This window comes from Spea bombifrons, chromosome 9, assembly GCF_027358695.1.
Source record: "Spea bombifrons isolate aSpeBom1 chromosome 9, aSpeBom1.2.pri, whole genome shotgun sequence".
In the NCBI taxonomy this organism is placed as follows: Eukaryota; Metazoa; Chordata; class Amphibia; order Anura; family Pelobatidae; genus Spea; species Spea bombifrons.
Window position 1 is genome coordinate 10,992,224 of NC_071095.1, and position 17,706 is coordinate 11,009,929.

The following is a 17,706-nucleotide window of genomic DNA, read 5'->3' on the forward strand; positions in this document are numbered from 1 at the left end:
ATCGATTTCACATCTTTGCCCCGGAATTCCTCTTGATTAATAGAGCTCAATGTGTTTATGATAAGAATGATAATGTATGGATTCCCGCTAACGTCTGTCTGTCTGTCTGTCATCATCCAGGCTCGTTTCCAAATGGCAAATCATACTTGGAGGATTCCAACTGTCGGATCCATCGCGAAGTGACGTCCAGATCAGATCTATTGACTCGTACGTTCAGCACGAGCATTACAATCCTCGGACTGAGCGGAACGACGTGGCGCTGATCAAGCTGAACCAGACCGTGAGATTCACCGACTTCGTGCAGCCGGCCTGCCTGCCGAGCGCCACCAAGGACATTCACGCCATGGATCATTGCTACATCAGCGGCTGGGGCGTCACCAAAGATAAAAGTGAGTGTCCATTACAGGGGAGATTTCTCCTCTTGGGGTTATAAACGGGGAATAGTTTTTCCGGAAGGGGGTCGTCGCCCGTCTAGCCAAACAGATGTAAACCCAAAGACACTGAACTCACCAAAACTCACCCCACTAACTGCTCCCAGTCACGCACGCCACACTCAGCCGCACACACACCACTCTTACACGGACTCCATGAATAGTTTATTTAAGTCACTCTTCTCCTATCCATCGCTGGCGTCTGTGCGTCCGGCAGCCGGTGATATTCATGAGTTTAATCTTTGATGTCTCAACAGCCATCCAAACGGCAGATATCCTCCAAGAGGCCAAAGTCAACCAGATTCCTCTGGAGAGGTGCAACGGCTCCGCGTGGTATAACGGAGAAGTCCACGACTACAATCTCTGTGCCGGCTACGAGGAGGGTGGTATCGATAGCTGCCAGGTAAGAAAACAAATCTCTATGTCTGAGGGGGTTTATAAAACCAAATCTGTCTGTTGGAGATGGTATTTTGTTCCAAATCTTCTCCCCGGGAACATGCGCCGCTAGGACAATAGTAAAAACTGTGCCACCAAGACGAGGAAGACCATATGTCTCTGAATGAAGATGGGTTAACCCAGTCACATGGCTCCGACAAAGAGATCCGGGGGGGGGGGGGTATGACCATACCCCGGGATATCGGAGCGCGCTTACACCGATTGGATACAAATATTTGTGGATTTTTTGGGCTAGAGGACGTAATAGCAAAAAATAGATAAAAAGAGACAATCTGGGCCATCATGTCATGTTCTGGGGATTATTCTGGGATTCAGGCCACCGTGTCACAGAACGGTCATTATATCCAGACATCGGGTGGCTGTGGCTCCGCTTTTAGAAACTTCCCGGCCAGCTCGCTCTTTAGTGAATAAACCGCAGAGCTTTTACAGGGGAAGCGCAGCTGAGGCTGCAGTTTGTTACAAACCAAGGAAAAGTGTCATTAACCTTCCTCTATACTTTACTCCTGTAGGGAGACAGCGGAGGACCATTCATGTGCATGGACCCGGACAGCTCCACGTATAACGTCATCGGAGTGACAAGCTGGGGCGAGGGATGCGGGAAATCCAAAAAGCCAGGAGTGTATTCCAACACTCAATACTACCGCGAGTGGATCCTGAAGACAATGGGAACCCCATCTCCTGCGCTGAACGAAGCCACTGGGACCCCAAGCTTGAGTGGAAGCAAAGCTCCACTGCGGCCAAAACCAACACGGCCAGCAAGAACCACGCGACCTGCACCTCAGATACCAACCGTGGGACCCACACGCCAGACAGCAACCGTGCGACCCACACGCCGGACAGCAACCGTGCGACCCACACGCTGGAGACCAACTGTGCGACCCACACGCTGGAGACCAACTGGAGACACGCTGGAGACACAGCCTGCGCAACAGGCGGCATGGACAATGCCCGGGAAGCGTAAGCCGCGGACGCGGCCTGCGCAACAGGCGGCATGGACAATGCCCGGGAAGCGTAAGCCGCGGACGCGGCCTGCGCAACGGGCGACATGGGCGATGCCCGGGAAGCGTAAGCCGCGGACGCGGCCTGCGCAACGGGCGACATGGACAATGCCTGCGCAGAGAACACCTGGCACGCAGAATGCGCAACGGAAACCGCGGACGCGGCCGGCGCAGCGTGCCATTCCAATGCATCGTGAGAACCGTGCGCCTGAGACAGAGCCCGCACGTCCTGCAAAGACGGCCGCGCCACAAAACACCATTGAAAAACTGAAACAGATGTTCATAACCATGACATCTAACGGGCGGCGGACCAAAAAAGCTTTGCAGAAGATTCTCATGGCTGCTACAGAACAATCAGCTCGATAAGAGACTGCAATCAGACTGTTACAGACAGAGACTGTTCTTAGAAACTTAAGAAAGCTATTGGAATAGCTATTAAGATAGATGTTAAGTTAGATGTTACGTTAGTTGTTAAGTTAGTTGCTAAGTTAGTTGTTAAAAAAGCTGTTATAACAGCTCTTAAATAAATGATAAGTTAGGGGTTAGGGCAATTCCTCTGTGGTCAGTTTGGTCATTCATGGGAAAAATGGGAAATCCAGGGAATCAGTTACTTTTTCCGGTGATGCAGATTCTATGGGCATTCACATGGTTCTTAGAGTAGAAGGTGTTGGCGAGTACACGCAGATTTGGAGTTAGAGTAAAGAGGCTGAAAGTAGGCATTTAAAGGCCACAAATGGCTTCAGGGGGTCGTAACTCGTCCAAAATATCAAGGGTCCTGGGGAGACAACCGCGGAGCCTCCAGGCGGTGATACGGGGAGGTTTACATCAGAAGACAAATCGATTGTCTCAGCGCCTTCTCGCTTCCGTTCTAGAATTCCGACCATAAATCGCGTTTTGTAAATTTGAGAGAAGCAAACGGGCCGGTAGAGCTTAGAAAGAAAGAGAAAGATCCGGTTTCTCTGCGGGGGTTCGGAGGTCAGTTACGTTTAAACAAAGTTTTGTACGTTGGAGCGAAGAGCTGATATTTTGTATTTAGAGGGATAAACAATTTAAACAAAAATATCTGCATCAGCCCAACTTGGCAAACGTTCTTTGTTATTCCTGGCCACCCGAACTCGGTAAATTTAAATGTTTAACTAATTTGAGGAGAAGAGGAAGAAAACTGAAGAAAAAAGAAGCGTTTTATGAGATTTAACATGTTGATCTAAAATGACGTGATTAGGAAATAAGCAGTTTTTAAGCTTAAATTGCTTTATTTAATGTTAATTTTAAATACTCTAGCTGATGTTCCCCATAAGCCTGCAATCCACCGTTGCACCGATCGCTACCCGGTGACTGTGAGCAGCGACGCACCATTTATATATAGGTGCCCCTTCTGTAAAGGCATCGAAGTCTCTCTATGGGTTTAGCAATCAATGCCCACCGGCTCGCTGGCTTTAAACGCCTAATATTGGTGCTGTTGCTGAACTATCGCCGCTGGCGTGCGCTTACAATAATGAGTTCAGGTCTTTCACTAAAATACATCCGGGCGACTCCGTCGCTGAGCCCGATATCCTTACGCATCGCCAAGGCTTTTGCCAAAAACATTCAAGAGTTTCCCAAGCTGCAAAAAGTTTGGTAATGCTGGGTTCAGCTCCTGATCCCAGCTTCCAAAACAACCGTTGATGCAAGAGAGAGCGTGGAATACAGGTTGGACTGCCTCCCAGCAGAGGTGGTAGAGGGTAATACAGTGAGGGTATTAAACATGCGCGGGATAGACATACGGCTCCTGAATCTAAGACGAGACCAACGACTGATTAAGGTTTGAGTCTTTACAGCAGGAGAAACGGGCGACTAGACGGGGGCCGGATGGGGCCGATCTGCCAGCAGGTTCTTTATAAATGTGTGAGCACCAAGAACAATGATCCAATGGGGGGGGGGCTTGGATATTAAACCAGATCCCAGGTCATGCAGACAGCGACTCCTTCCAATTTAGCTTCTCTTGCCACTTATTTTCCGTGCATCAATAGCGCTCGCAGCGAGGGTTACTGTGTACAAACACAAAGAATGTTTCCTTGGGAACAGACGCGTTCCTTTTAGGCGGCGAAAACATACGTGGCCTGGGGTATGTCCATTGTACAGCGCTGCAGTATATGATGGCGCTATAAATAAATCATACTAATAATAACCTGAGAAGGCCAGCAAATTGGGAGTTCGCTTTGCCGCTTACTTACAACACCGAATCCGTTATTCACAATGAAAGACGACTAAACACCAGACGCTCCCGGAGCCGACGGGTTTGGATTCGAGAACTCGAAGGCAAAGCAATCAGCAAACAATTAACTGAATGCAATTGCCGCTGCTGGTCGTGGGGCATTATGTGCTGAGACAATAGTTGTCATGTGTGACCTAAAGAATGACTCTGTCGCAGCACTGGGGAGGTAAAGGAACGTCACACATCCACAGCACTGGCCACACCACAGCAACCGAGCCCAGCAATTAACCCGCTGCAACTTCAGTGTAAAATCATCTCAGGAAGCCCATGCGCAGCGCAGGGCATACCCTCCAAAGCCCACTCTTCACACAGTGACCTCAATGAAAGGCTACCTGCCGCTTGTCGTATGCTGACCCGCAACTCTCATAACGCTAAGCCAGCTGTTGCTAGAAGCAAGATGAGGGGGCAGAAACCCATGTGTTTGTGGGCCAGAGCCGTAGCTCCTTTTTCACTCGAGGCAAGAATGGAAAATTGTGCCCCCCAGCTATTTTTTTTTTTTACAGAGGATATTTTATTTACACTGCCTTTACACACACCTGCCCATAAACACACATATACACATACACTGCCCCCTCACAGCTGCACCGGGGATGAGTGCTTCTCTCGTCTCGCCCTTTCTACGGCCCTGTTGTGGGCAGTATCCTATTGAACAGAGAGGCTGAATCCCCCCCGTTGGTGGCCATATTTCATTCATTTAGGAGGCAGAGTTGGTGGGCACAATCCCACTGAGATAGATGGAAATATCATTACGACGGGGGGATTCTATTGTGTTTAGGGGCAAAATCTCTTGAGACAGGTGAGGAATGTCATTAAAACCGGGGAAATAATCACATTGTGATGGCGATGGAATCCCACCGGTGATCGTATGAGCAGCATGAAGAATCCTTTCACGTTTGGGGGATCCTAGGATTCCATTCTGGGGGGCAGAACTCTTCCATCACGCCTCCTCCACACACACATGAAACATACAAAGATTGCAGTCGTTTCATAAACTCAGTTGAAATGTTGGCTCCACATCCAACTCCAAAAATGACATTTTTGGTCAAACAATCTTTTTCTAACGGGAATGCAAGTCGTTGAGACTCTTATATCTGTGTAATATTCAGCAATTAGAGAAAAGAGTCTCACTGGCAGAGAAGGATCGTCTCTAATGGAACATATTGTATGAACATGCGGAGGGCCTGCGTTCTGTTGCCGGAAAGAAGTCCCAGACTGCGTCGGATCAGCTGGAGTTCTCAGAAAGTTTCGCCGGGGACTTGACAAACAATATGAAGATTGAGTGTGTTGACTAGATCATCGTCAGGACCCTAAACAAGTCTCCCCCGGTGGGTTCCCGCAGGAGGACATGCCAGGCCCATGGTTTTTCTACCCACTCAGCTGTTTAAACTTCTCAAGACTAAAGAGTTTGTGGGTTTGGGGTTTTTTATCACCCTGTAACCGGGGATTAGTGTGCATATGGGGCAACTGGGAGACCCAGGAGACACTGGGTCTCCCTCATATTGCCCTATGGGCTTCTATCAATCCTACCATCTTCCCTGTCTGGATTACAGATCGGCTGAGGCAATGTGGGAAAGCGGACTCACTCACTTCATCCAAACACTTGTTGAGCGGCTGAGGTGTGTGTTTGTGCTGAGCTCGTACCTGGCTTGGTGCATCCTTATTATTAGAATTTATTCAACTTGAGTGTCGAATTCAAGAATTAAACGACTCAGTGCCTACACCCAGAGACATTCCATAGAAATCACATGAGAAAGTACGTAGCGGCTACAGTTCAAAAGAAAAGAGGCTGATGTGGGTGTAAAAGTGGTTTTTTTTTTCATTCAGTTGAAAACACGTCATTTAAATGGTCTCAACGGCTGAGAATATCGTTCATTCTTAAGACTTTTAGCCGCGCTCTAAACCAAAGGCGTTCAAGTGACATTTTGTTCGGAGTCTTTATATAATGTCTAAAAATGTAAAATGTGGTTTCCATGCAACAGAGGATTCGAGTGCTTAACGCTTCAATCACAAATTAACAGTGATTTTCAATAAAATCGCTACTCAGCCCAAAAACGGTTAACAGGACTCCTGTACACGTTTCTAGGACAATGGGAGAAATGGAAGATAAGAGCTAGAGATGATTAAACCCCCTCTGCCTGGCGCAGGAGCGTACCTAGAGTATTTGGCACCCGGGGCGGGTCTTGTATGTGGCACCCCCCCACACACACACACACAAAATAAATGATGTTGGCAAGAATATTTATTTCACTAATTTGTAAACTGGAAAAAACTAGAAATCTGAAAATTAAATAAATAACATTTACTGAACAGTTGTTACAATATACTGAGCCAGACGTTGACAGTGGCGCAGCATAACTCCTATCACTATATGGTGAGCCAGACTTTGACGTGATAGGCCTCTGCCCCTAAAACAGCCTCCCCATGCCACCACTGCCCCTAAGACAGCCTCCCCGTGCCACAGCTGCCCCTAAAACAGCCTCCCCATGCCACCGCTGCCCCTAAAACAGCCTCCCCGTGCCACCGCTGCCCCTTATACAGCCTGTCTGTGCCACCGCTGTCCCTATAACAGCCTCCCCTTGCCACCGCTGTCCCTATCACAGCCTCCCCTTGCCACCGCTGCCCCTTATACAGCCTCCTCATGCCACAGCTGCCCCTTATACAGCCTGTCTGTGCCACCCCTGTCCCTATAACAGCCTCCCCGTGCCACCGCTGCCCCTTATACAGCCTGTCTGTGCCACCGCTGTCCCTATAACAGCCTCCCCTTGCCACCGCTGTCCCTATCACAGCCTCCCCTTGCCACCGCTGCCCCTTATACAGCCTCCTCATGCCACAGCTGCCCCTTATACAGCCTGTCTGTGCCACCCCTGTCCCTATAACAGCCTCCACGTGCTACCGCTGCCCCTGAAGAAACCTGCCTGTCAAATTTCTGCCCCTAAACACTTACTCATTCACTCTCACACACCCCCTTACCTCTCTTGCAGATTTCACTGGTCCGGGGCGCCAGCTGATCATCCCTGGGGCAGCGCGGACATCTATCCCGCCTGACGGCCGCCTAACACAGGTCTGCAGCTCACTGAGCTCAAAGAGTTTCCTCATACAGTGCGCGGGGCCACAGCTGTGAGCTGCAGGCCCGTGTTAGGTGGCCGTTGCGACACCCCCCTGATGAGTGGCACACGGGGCGCTATATAAAACAATTAATAATAATAATAATAACCTATTGCCCCTTTGGATGATCATGCTCCCTGTAGCCGCACTGTTAAGCCCACTAACACTTTGGAGGCAGAGTCCACGTTCTCCCAGCACCATGCATAAAGTATTAATAAACGCAAACAAAAGATACTTTCAATAAACTAGAATCTCCTGTCTTCTTTACAAACAAAGAATATATTATTGAAACAAAGTATCAATAAACAAAGCAGTTCCGCTAAAATAAACGTATGACCTCCTTGGCTTGGCCAACGCTCTACCACATCCCAGATAGCCTAAAGCACGAGCCGAGACGTGGCAAACCCTGGCACAAAAACGAGGAGAGGCAGCGCCTGGGAAAATGGCGATTGAACCATCCCGAGGCGTGAAACGTCAGCAGATTCCCCGAGAAAGAGGAACTTAACCCCCGAATCTGGGACAGACGGAACTCTTTCCTTTCCAAACTTTTAGCTTTCTTATTAAGACGCATGGAAACAGAAATTTGCCTCCTGGAGGGGTTATTTAAATACCCCGTTGTACATCTCTGCGGAATATGATGGCGATACATAAAACGATAATAATAAATAAGCCACACAACTACTCCTGTCCCAAATACCGCTGAGGAGGGAGAATTGCATCTGATAAAATTATACATTGCTTTAACGCATCATTTCAGACATAAGTATGAAGAATACTTTCTCAACCAATGACATCACAGAAAGAACAAACGGCAACACTACCAAACAAGCAATGATTTTTTGGGGGGTTAAATATAACTCCCATGACTCTCAGGCACTTGTTTTTGTTCTCTAAATGATGTCACAGAATTGTAGCTCTGTTGCTAGAAATAAAACCAGTGCTGTCTGAGAGTCATAAGAGTTATAACTCTTATATAACTCTTATAAAACATTGCCTTTAAAGCTCTTAATGCATGTATATGTCTCAAAATCTGGTCATTTGCCCCCAAAAATCCTTTTTTACATATTGATATCTTTAGCATTTGATACGTCTACGAGCACAGGATCCAAGGGGTTAAACCTTCATTAACAAGAGGCAAAGAGGATAACGGTACCTGAGCAGATATACAGCCCTCTCGATGTCATTGAGTTCTTCATCGACCGTCAACCTTTCGATCTCTTCTGGTGTCTGCAACATGCGATAAAAAAATACTGTCGGTATGACGTGCAACAAGTCAGTATGACATCATTCTACGTGTATCTGTCATCACTTTGCAGCGTGCTACAAGTCTATATGATGATTCCGCACGGATACGATGCGATAGGAAGGATATAAAGGGAACGCCAACTAAGCGCGCGTGTTCTATATGTAAAGGACGATCATTTTATCGCCGATACTGTTATATAATCTACGGCTCTTTATTATAATAAATACACAGCGTTTGTGTTACTAAATTAATTCATTTAATTATTATTCCCTCATTCTCAGTAAAGTTATTTTGGGGTTTTTATGCCAAATTGCATAATATATGCAATATGATTTTTTTCATATATTCTGTTCATATATATACATTTTGGACGTCTTCTACCCCCAGTTTTCTTCCATAATGCCCCTAGCCCCCCTGCCCTTTCCCCCGAGGTCAGTGCATGAAAGTCGTGGTGGCCTGAGGTTCATTAAAGCATCCAAGAAATGTCATTTGCTAAATGACGTCAGAGATGTTGCGTCACATGGAGCCTCTCCTGTGCCCCCTACATCATGCCGGGTCCGCAAATTCGAATCAATGAGAGGGGGGACCCCATTCACTGGTCTAGGAAAGCTTGGCTGGCAGGGTTATGACGTCATGTGCCCCCCTACCACACCCCACCAAGTACCTTGAGGCTCCTGCGGACCGGCCTCTCGATGATGGCCAGCTCATGGAGGTCCTCTATGTACCCGAACAGGCTGCCCTGGCTGAAGTCCATCCTGAAGAAGCCGGTGGGATGCATGGAGGAGAAGGAGAGCCTGGCTGGAGGGGGAGGAGAGAGCCGGGAGGGGGCGCTCACATGGCAGGGGGAGGACGGGAGGAGCCACCGGGGCAGATCAGAAGCCAAACCCCACCAATAACCACCAGGGGCCAGGCAGGCAGGTAGCCAGAGGGGTGCGCGGGAAGGGTATCCAGTCAGGGAGGTCCAGGTAGCCAATCAGGACAGCTCAGGGGCAGGTGTCGGTGTTGCCCCTCACGGGAGGCAGAGAGCCGGAACTGCAGTGTGTGGCAGGCGGTGAGCGGTCGGCCAGTGACCTGCTCTGCGGCCCGGAACGTCTGGGGATGTCTCTGTGGCCGGGCAGGTTGTCTCCGGGCTGTCTCTGTGGCCCCTGGGTTCGGGGTGTCTCCGGGCTCTGTGTTCGGAGTGTCTCTTGCTCGGTACCTGTGGCCCTAGGTTCGGGGTGTCTCTGTGTCCCCCGGCTTCGGGGTGTCTCCGTGGCCTCTGAGCTGGCTGTCTCCGGGCTCGGTGTGGCTCTGTCAGCCTCCGTTCCCTGTCGGGCTAGTAAATCTCCGGTGCGCGGTGACAGGGAGGCGGAGCCCCCTACCGCTGCTGGCTAAGGTTTCCATGGTAACGCATCGCAGCTTCACTCCCCGCAGCGCTAAGTGACTCTCCTGACGTCAGCACCGGGCACGCGCCCTCACTGCCCCGGCCGTGGGTATATGCAGCTCGTGAGGGGGCGGGTCACCTGATCCCGCGGAGACCCACAGGGGGCAGTTTATTATGGCGCGTGTTTACCCCCAGGGACAGTTTATGAGGGAGGTCTGATTCTTATGGTGAGATGCTAAGTGGGGTCTCTTTTTTTTTTATTTGGAGTTCCTGCTTATAAACAGGTGACCCTGTCTGGGACTGAAACCACCAAGAGGTTCCGCAGCAGATGTTTCTACTAACTGACAGAATGAAGCAGCGCGCTTGGTGGCCCTGTCTGTACATAGAGTGGCCCCTGAGAGATATTGTCCTGTATAAGCATCAGTTAAAGGTACAGTCCCACCCACTTTACTAACCTAAAGGCAGCTTAAGAATCATAACAACGTAGGGCAGGTCGGCCCCTTCCGGCCCCCGTCTACTCGCCCGTTTCTCCTGCTGTAAAAGACTCAAACCTTAATCAGTCGTTGGTCTCGTCTTAGATTCAGGAGCTGTATGTCTATCCCATGCATGTTTAATACCCTCGCTGTATTACCCTCTACCACTTCTGCTGGGAGCCTGTTCCATTTATGTACCCCCAAATATTTTTCCATGAAATCTGGCTTTTGATTTTTAGATTTGTGTAAACGTTAAAGGAAACCAGGAAAACGGGGTGTTTTTCGGCCGTCAGTCAGCCCGGGGGGCCGAGCGCTTTGTGCAGTTGTGATCTGTGATCCTAATCCTCCTGCTCTCTGTTGCCGGGTTATTAAAGGATCTTAATCTTCGTGGCCCCCTTGTCTGCAGATTACAGCGAGACGCTCCTTATCTCTCTAATCCTCCGGCTGCCAAGTGTCGGGGAAACCGGCTCCCGTTAAGGGCACCGGCGGGGGTATTAAGGGAGAAGTGAAAGCGGATCTGCCCAAATCTCTCAGCCAGTTTTATATACCCGAGAACTCTCAGGGGGAAGGAGCAGATTCTCGGGGTCACACAGTCTGACTCCTTCCTATTATCCCCCCGCTGGGATCATATATAAGACCCCCAGTTGGTGCTTTTGCTCCCAGTATGTTATGGTTGATATCCCTGCTTGAATGCAGGTGACACAATTAAATGTATCTTTAAATTCTGTCAATGCAAGGTTTCCATGACGACCGGTATGAGCCATTTGGGTCACACATAGAATCATCAGGTTATTAAGGGGTTAATGTTTCGGGCGTCTCGGGTCGGCTCCTTTAGGAAGTGCCTGGGTTTTGGTTATATGTCCTTATTACACTTTTTAAAATAATAATATTTATGTTTTAATTAAACGATACAAATAAAATAATATCTCTCACTTTAAACAAATGCTATATATAAATATATATAATGTGTACGGTTTAGAGGAAAGAAGGGGGGGCAGGATAGAAACATTTAACTATATTATCATTATGTATTGTTTTATATAGCGCCATCATATTCCACGGCGCTGTACAATGGGATGCAATACATGAAAGGATTTAACAAAGGACAGGAGGGAAGTTTAGAGGAGGAGAAAAGTTAAAACAAGAGACCGGAATCTAACACTAGAGGGTCAGAGGCTGAGATGGAACGGAAAAAGTTTTCTTTATTGAGAGGGTGGTTGATAAGTGGGGCAGCCTCCCAGCAGAAGTGGTAGCAGCTAATACAGTGAGGGGATAGGCGTATGGCTCCTGAATCTAAGACGAGACCAACGACTGATTAAGGTTTGAGTCTTTACAGCGGGACAAACGGGCGACTAGACGGGGGCCGATCTGCCGAGAAGTTCGCATGGTTTGAGTGGGGTTCTAAGCCACTTCCTGATCCCACGGTAGCCAATGATGCCAAGATACATGTAAAGTGACAGATTATGATGCGTTTCCTGGTTGTTTTCTCCGAACGTCACTATATACAGCGCAGAAGTTCGGTGCGTTTGTTATTTTTATCTCTCACCAAAAAAACAGCTCGGAATAAACATTTGTACATTTGGCTATCTGGCGCCGTTCGGTGGCAGTTCACTGTAATAACCGGGAATCGGCAGGTGTACCCTGGAGAGATCCCAGCTATGCCCCCCGACTGTCCCTATTTGGGCGGGACAGTCCCGATTTTGGGACTCTGTCCCTCTATCTCCTCTATCCCTACCTCTGTCCCGCTTTGCAGGAGCAGAGGAAGGGTGAGACGAGAGCGGTGCTCACCTCGGGGTGCACAGCCGCCCGATCAGCAGGGCAGTGTATGTGTAAATGTGTGTGTGTGAGGGCAGTGTATATGTGTGTATAAAGGTGATGTATGTGTATATGTGTGTGTAAAGGCAGGTGTGTGTGAGGGCAGTGTATGTGTATGTATGTCTAAAGGCAGTGTATGTGTATATGTGTGTGTGTGTATATAAAGGTAGTGTGTGTAAGAGCAGTGTATGTATATATGTGTGTTTATGAGCGGGTGTGTGTAAGGGCAGTGCACATGTATATGTGTGTGTGTAAGGACAGTGTATGTGTATATGTGTGTTTATGAGCAGGTGTGTGTGTAAGGGCAGTGTATGTGTGTGTTTATGGGCAGTGTATGTGTGTGTTTATGGGCAGGTATGTGTGTAAAGGCAGTGTGAATGGACAGGCGTGTGTAAGGGCAGCATGTATGTATATGTGTGTGTTTATGAGCAGGTGTGTGTGTAAGGGCAGTGTATGTGTGTGTTTATGGGCAGTGTATGTGTGTGTTTATGGGCAGGTATGTGTGTAAAGGCAGTGTGAATGGACAGGCGTGTGTAAGGGCAGCATGTATGTATATGTGTGTGTTTATGAGCAGGTGTGTGTGTAAGGGCAGTGTATGTGTGTGTTTATGGGCAGTGTATGTGTGTGTTTATGAGCAGGTGTGTGTGTAAGGGCAGTGTATGTGTGTGTTTATGGGCAGTGTATGTGTGTGTTTATGGGCAGGTATGTGTGTAAAGGCAGTGTGAATGGACAGGCGTGTGTAAGGGCAGCATGTATGTATATGTGTGTGTTTATGAGCAGGTGTGTGTGTAAGGGCAGTGTATGTGTGTGTTTATGGGCAGTGTATGTGTGTGTTTATGGGCAGGTATGTGTGTAAAGGCAGTGTGTATGGACAGGCGTGTGTAAGGGCAGCATGTATGTATATGTGTGTTTATGAGCAGGTGTGTGTGTAAGGGCAGTGTATGTGTGTGTTTATGGGCAGTGTATGTGTGTGTTTATGGGCAGGTATGTGTGTAAAGGCAGTGTGTATGGACAGGCGTGTGTAAGGGCAGCATGTATGTATATGTGTGTTTATGAGCAGGTGTGTGTAAAGGCAGTGTGTGGGGGTCCTGGGACAGAGACTGACATTAGCCTTTTTTTTTTCTCTGCTGCTGTTGACTACTCTTCCAATGATACTCAGCTAGCATTATAATGGAAACCTGGCTGGCTGAGAATCATGGGAATTGTAGATCACAGCTAGCATCTGCAGCTTTACTGTTGACTGCACTTCCCATGATGCTCAGCCAGCATAACGGAAGCAGTATGTCTGACTGAGCCGCATGTAAACTGTAGTTACCAGCGGATGATGCGACAGGTGTTAGTTGTGAATTACAACTCCCAGGATGCCTATTCATGGTGAACACCTGGCTGGCTGAGCATCATGGGAATTGTAATTCACAGCTAACGTCTGTAGCTTTATCTACTGTTAACAGCACCTCCCATGATGCTCAGCCAAGATCATGGACGCAGTATGGGAATTCAGTTCAATGTTTGGTTATTTTTAATATGCATGACTGTCAGACAAAAAATGTAGCGTGTTTTAAGTGGTGATGTAAGTGTGACATCATTAAGTGCAATGTTGGAAGGGGTCCATTTGTTCTTTCTGTGATGTCATTGGTTGAGAAAGTATTCTTCATACTTATGTTTGAAATGATGCGATAAAACAATGTATAATTTTATCAGATGCAATTCTCCCTCCTCAGCGGTATTTGGGACAGGAGTAGCTGTGTGGCTTATTTAATATTATCGTTTTATGTATCGCCATCATATTCCGCAGAGATGTACAACGGGGTATTAAAATTATTTAAAAATTTCTGTTTCCAGACGTCTTAATAAGAAAGGTAAAAGTTTGGAAAGGAAAGCGTTCCGCCTGTCGTAGATTCGGGGGTTAAGTTCACATCGGAGGCTGCTTTTTCTCAGGGGGAATCTGCTGACGTTTCACGCCTCGGGACGGTTAAATCGCCAAAAGCTCTGTTTCCAGCGAGACTCTTTTCTCTAATTGCTGAATATTACACAGATATAAGAGTCTCAACGACTTGCATTCCCGTTAGAAAAAGATTGTTTGACCAAAAATGTCATTTTTGGAGTTGGATGTGGAGCCAACATTTCAACTGAGTTTATGTAACGACTGCAATCTTTGTATGTTTTAGGTGTGTGTGTGGAGGTGGCGTGATGGAAGAATTCTGCCCCCCAGAATGGAATTCTAGGAACCCCCAAACGTGAAAGGATTCTTCATGCTGCTCATACGATCACCGGTGGGATTCCATCGCCATCGCAGGGTGGAAGGTGAAGATGGAGGGTGGAAGATGAGAACGGTAAGAGATGGGGTGTAAAGAGAGCGGATGTGTATATTTACAGTATATGTGTGTGTTTGTGAGCTTGTGTGTGTAAGAGCAGAACTTTGAGCACATTTACATTATGTGAACACTTCAGAGCTGCAGCTTGGTTCCCTGGGTAACTTTCTTCCCAGCTTTGCAGGACACTGATACACATGTAGCCAGACCCCACACAAATCCCTTCCACAACTCGGACCTTCTTTACAATAAGTGTGTTTGTAAGCTGGTGTGTGTATGTATGTGCATATGTGTGTGTAATGGCAATGTATGTGTATATGCGTGTTAATGGGCAGGTGTGTGTAAGGGCAGTGAATGTGTATATGCGTGTTAATGGGCAGGTGTGTGTACAGGCAGTGTTTGTGGTCATGTGTAAGAGCAGTGTACGTATATGTGTGTTTGTAATCTAGTGTGTCTATCTGTATATTCATATGTGCATGTAAAGTTAGGGGTTGTGTAAGGGCAGTGTATGTGTATATGTGTGTTTATGTGCAGGTGTGTGTAAAGGCAGTGTAAATAAAATAACCTCTGTAAAAAAAAAATAGCTGGGGGGCACAATTTTCCATTCTTGCCTCGAGTGAAAAAGGAGCTACTGCTCTGGCCCACAAACACATGGGTCTCTGCCCCCCTCATCTTGCTTCTAGCAACACCTGGCTAAGCGTTATGAGAGTTGCGGGTCAGCATACGACAAGCGGCAGGTTGCCTTTCATTGAGGTCACTGTGTGAAGAGTGGGCTTTGGAGGGTATGCCCTGCGCTGCGCATGGGCTTCCTGAGATGATTTTACACTGAAGTTGCAGCGGGTTAATTGCTGGGCTCGGTTGCTGTGGGGTGGCCAGCGCTGTGGATGTGTGACGTTCCTTTACCTCCCCAGTGCTGCGACAGAGTCATTCTTTAGGTCACACATGACAACTATTGTCTCAGCACATAATGCCCCACGACCAGCAGCGGCAATTGCATTCGGTTAATTGTTTGCTGATTGCTTTGCCTTCGAGTTCTCGAATCCAAACCCGTCGGCTCCAGGAGCGTCTGGTGTTTAGTCGTCTTTCTTTGGGAATAATGGATTCGGTGTTGTAAGTAAGCGGCAAAGCGAACTCCCAATTTGCTGGCCTTCTCAGGTTATTATTAGTATGATTTATTTATAGCGCCATCATATACTGCAGTGCTGTACAATGGACAATACCCCAGGCCACGTATGTTTTCACCGTTAAAGACTTTTATCTTTTGGTTTTTATTTAGTGCAAATAACCCCTTTTTTATTTTTTTGTTGCATGGATCAGGTGTTTTTTGGGAAATTTTAGTGATTTTTTTTAAGATACTAAATTTGTTTTCTGGAAGATTTTTGATTGGGTGCAAATGTTTAAAAACAGCATTTTTGTTTGTTTTATAATATGTGTTACATTTTGTATTTTCTCAAATAGTTGTATCAACAGATATTACAAACAAACGCTTTATACACATAGACGGATCCCATTTCTGTGACCTTTCCAGATCCTTTTTGTGCTTCGTTTGCCGTACTGTGTTTGCGGGGAAGTCACAGCGATGCGGCTCACATCTAGCTCGGCTCCTCGCCGCCTAAAAGGAACGCGTCTGTTCCCAAGGAAACATTCTTTGTGTTTGTACACAGTAACCCTCGCTGCGAGCGCTATTGATGCACGGAAAATAAGTGGCAAGAGAAGCTAAATTGGAGTCGCTGTCTGCATGACCTGGGATCTGGTTTAATATCTAAGCCCCCCCCTAAATCGGATCATTGTTTTTGGAGCTCACAAATAAACAAAGAACCTGCCGGCAGATCGGCCCCATCCGGCCCCTGTCTAGTCACTCGTTTCTCCTGCTGTAAAGACTCAAACCTTAATCAGTCGTTGGTCTCGTCTTAGATTCAGGAGCCGTATGTCTATCCCATGCATGTTTAATACCCTCACTGTATTACCCTCTACCACCTCTGCTGGGAGGCAGTCCAACCTGTATTCCACGCTCTCTCTTGCATCAACGGTTGTTTTGGAAGCTGGGATCAGGCGCTGAACCCAGCATTACCAAACTTTTTGCAGCTTGGGAAACCCTTGAATGTTTTTGGCAAAAGCCTTGGCGATGCGTAAGGATATCAGGGGCTCAGCGACGGAGTCGCCCGGATGTATTTTAGTGAAAGACCTGAACTCAGCAACAGCACCAATATTAGGCGTTTAAAGCCAGCGAGCCGGTGGGCATTGATTGCTAAACCCATAGACAGACTTCGATGCCTTTACAGAAGGGGCACCTATATATAAATGGTGCGTCGCTGCTCACAGTCACCGGGTAGCGATCGGTGCAACGGTGGATTGCAGGCTTATGGGGAACATCAGGTAGAGTATTTAAAATTAACATTAAATAAAGCAATTTAAGCTTAAAAACAGCTTATTTCCTAATCACGTCATTTAAGGTCAACATGTTAAATCTCATAAAACGCTTCTTTTTTCTTCAGTTTTCTTCCTCTTCTCCTCAAATTAGTTGAACATTTAAATTTACCGAGTTCGGGTGGCCAGGAATAACAAAGAACGTTTGCCAAGCTGGGCTGATGCAGATATTTTTGTTTAAATTGTTTATCCCTCTAAATACAAAATATCAGCTCTTCGCTCCAATGTACAAAACTTTGTTAAAACGTAACTGACCTCCGAACCCCCGCAGAGAAACCGGATCTTTCTCTTTCTTTCTAAGCTCTACCGGCCTGTTTGCTTCTCTCAAATTTACAAAAACCGATTTATGGTCGGAATTCTAGAACGGAAGCGAGAAGGCGCTGAGACAATCGATTGTCTCCCCAGGACCCTTGATATTTTGGACGAGTTACGACCCCCTGAAGCCATTTGTGGCCTTTAAATGCCTACTTTCAGCCTCTTTACTCTAACTCCAAATCTGCGTGTACTCGCCAACACCTTCTACTCTAACAAACATGTGAATGCCCATAGAATCTGCATCACCGGAAAAAGTAACTGATTTCCTGGATTTCCCATTTTTCCCATGAATGACCAAACTGACCACAGAGGAATTGCCCTAACCCCTAACTTATCATTTATTTAAGAGCTGTTATAACAGCTTTTTTAACAACTAACTTAACAACTAACTTAACAACTAACTTAACAACTAACTTAACAACTAACTTAACATCTATCTTAATAGCTATTACAATAGCTTTCTTAAGTTTCTAAGAACAGTCTCTGTCTGTAACAGTCTGATTGCAGTCTC

At 47.1% G+C, this 17,706-nt stretch overlaps 1 protein-coding gene across 3 annotated transcripts in view; it reads right to left on the bottom strand.

The window, feature by feature from the left end:
• Positions 1-9,818, bottom strand: part of PPP4R4 (protein phosphatase 4 regulatory subunit 4) — a 39,786-nt gene extending 29,968 nt beyond the window's left edge. For all 3 annotated transcript variants that reach the window (XM_053475679.1, XM_053475678.1, XM_053475677.1), the window contains exons 1-2: positions 9,155-9,818; positions 8,398-8,471 (exon numbers count right to left, since the gene is read on the bottom strand). In XM_053475679.1, coding sequence (XP_053331654.1) covers positions 8,398-8,471; positions 9,155-9,268 — 188 coding nt within the window. In that variant the 5' untranslated portion in view covers positions 9,269-9,818. The remainder of the gene's footprint in view (positions 1-8,397; positions 8,472-9,154) is intronic.
• Between the last annotated feature and the right edge of the window lie 7,888 nt (positions 9,819-17,706).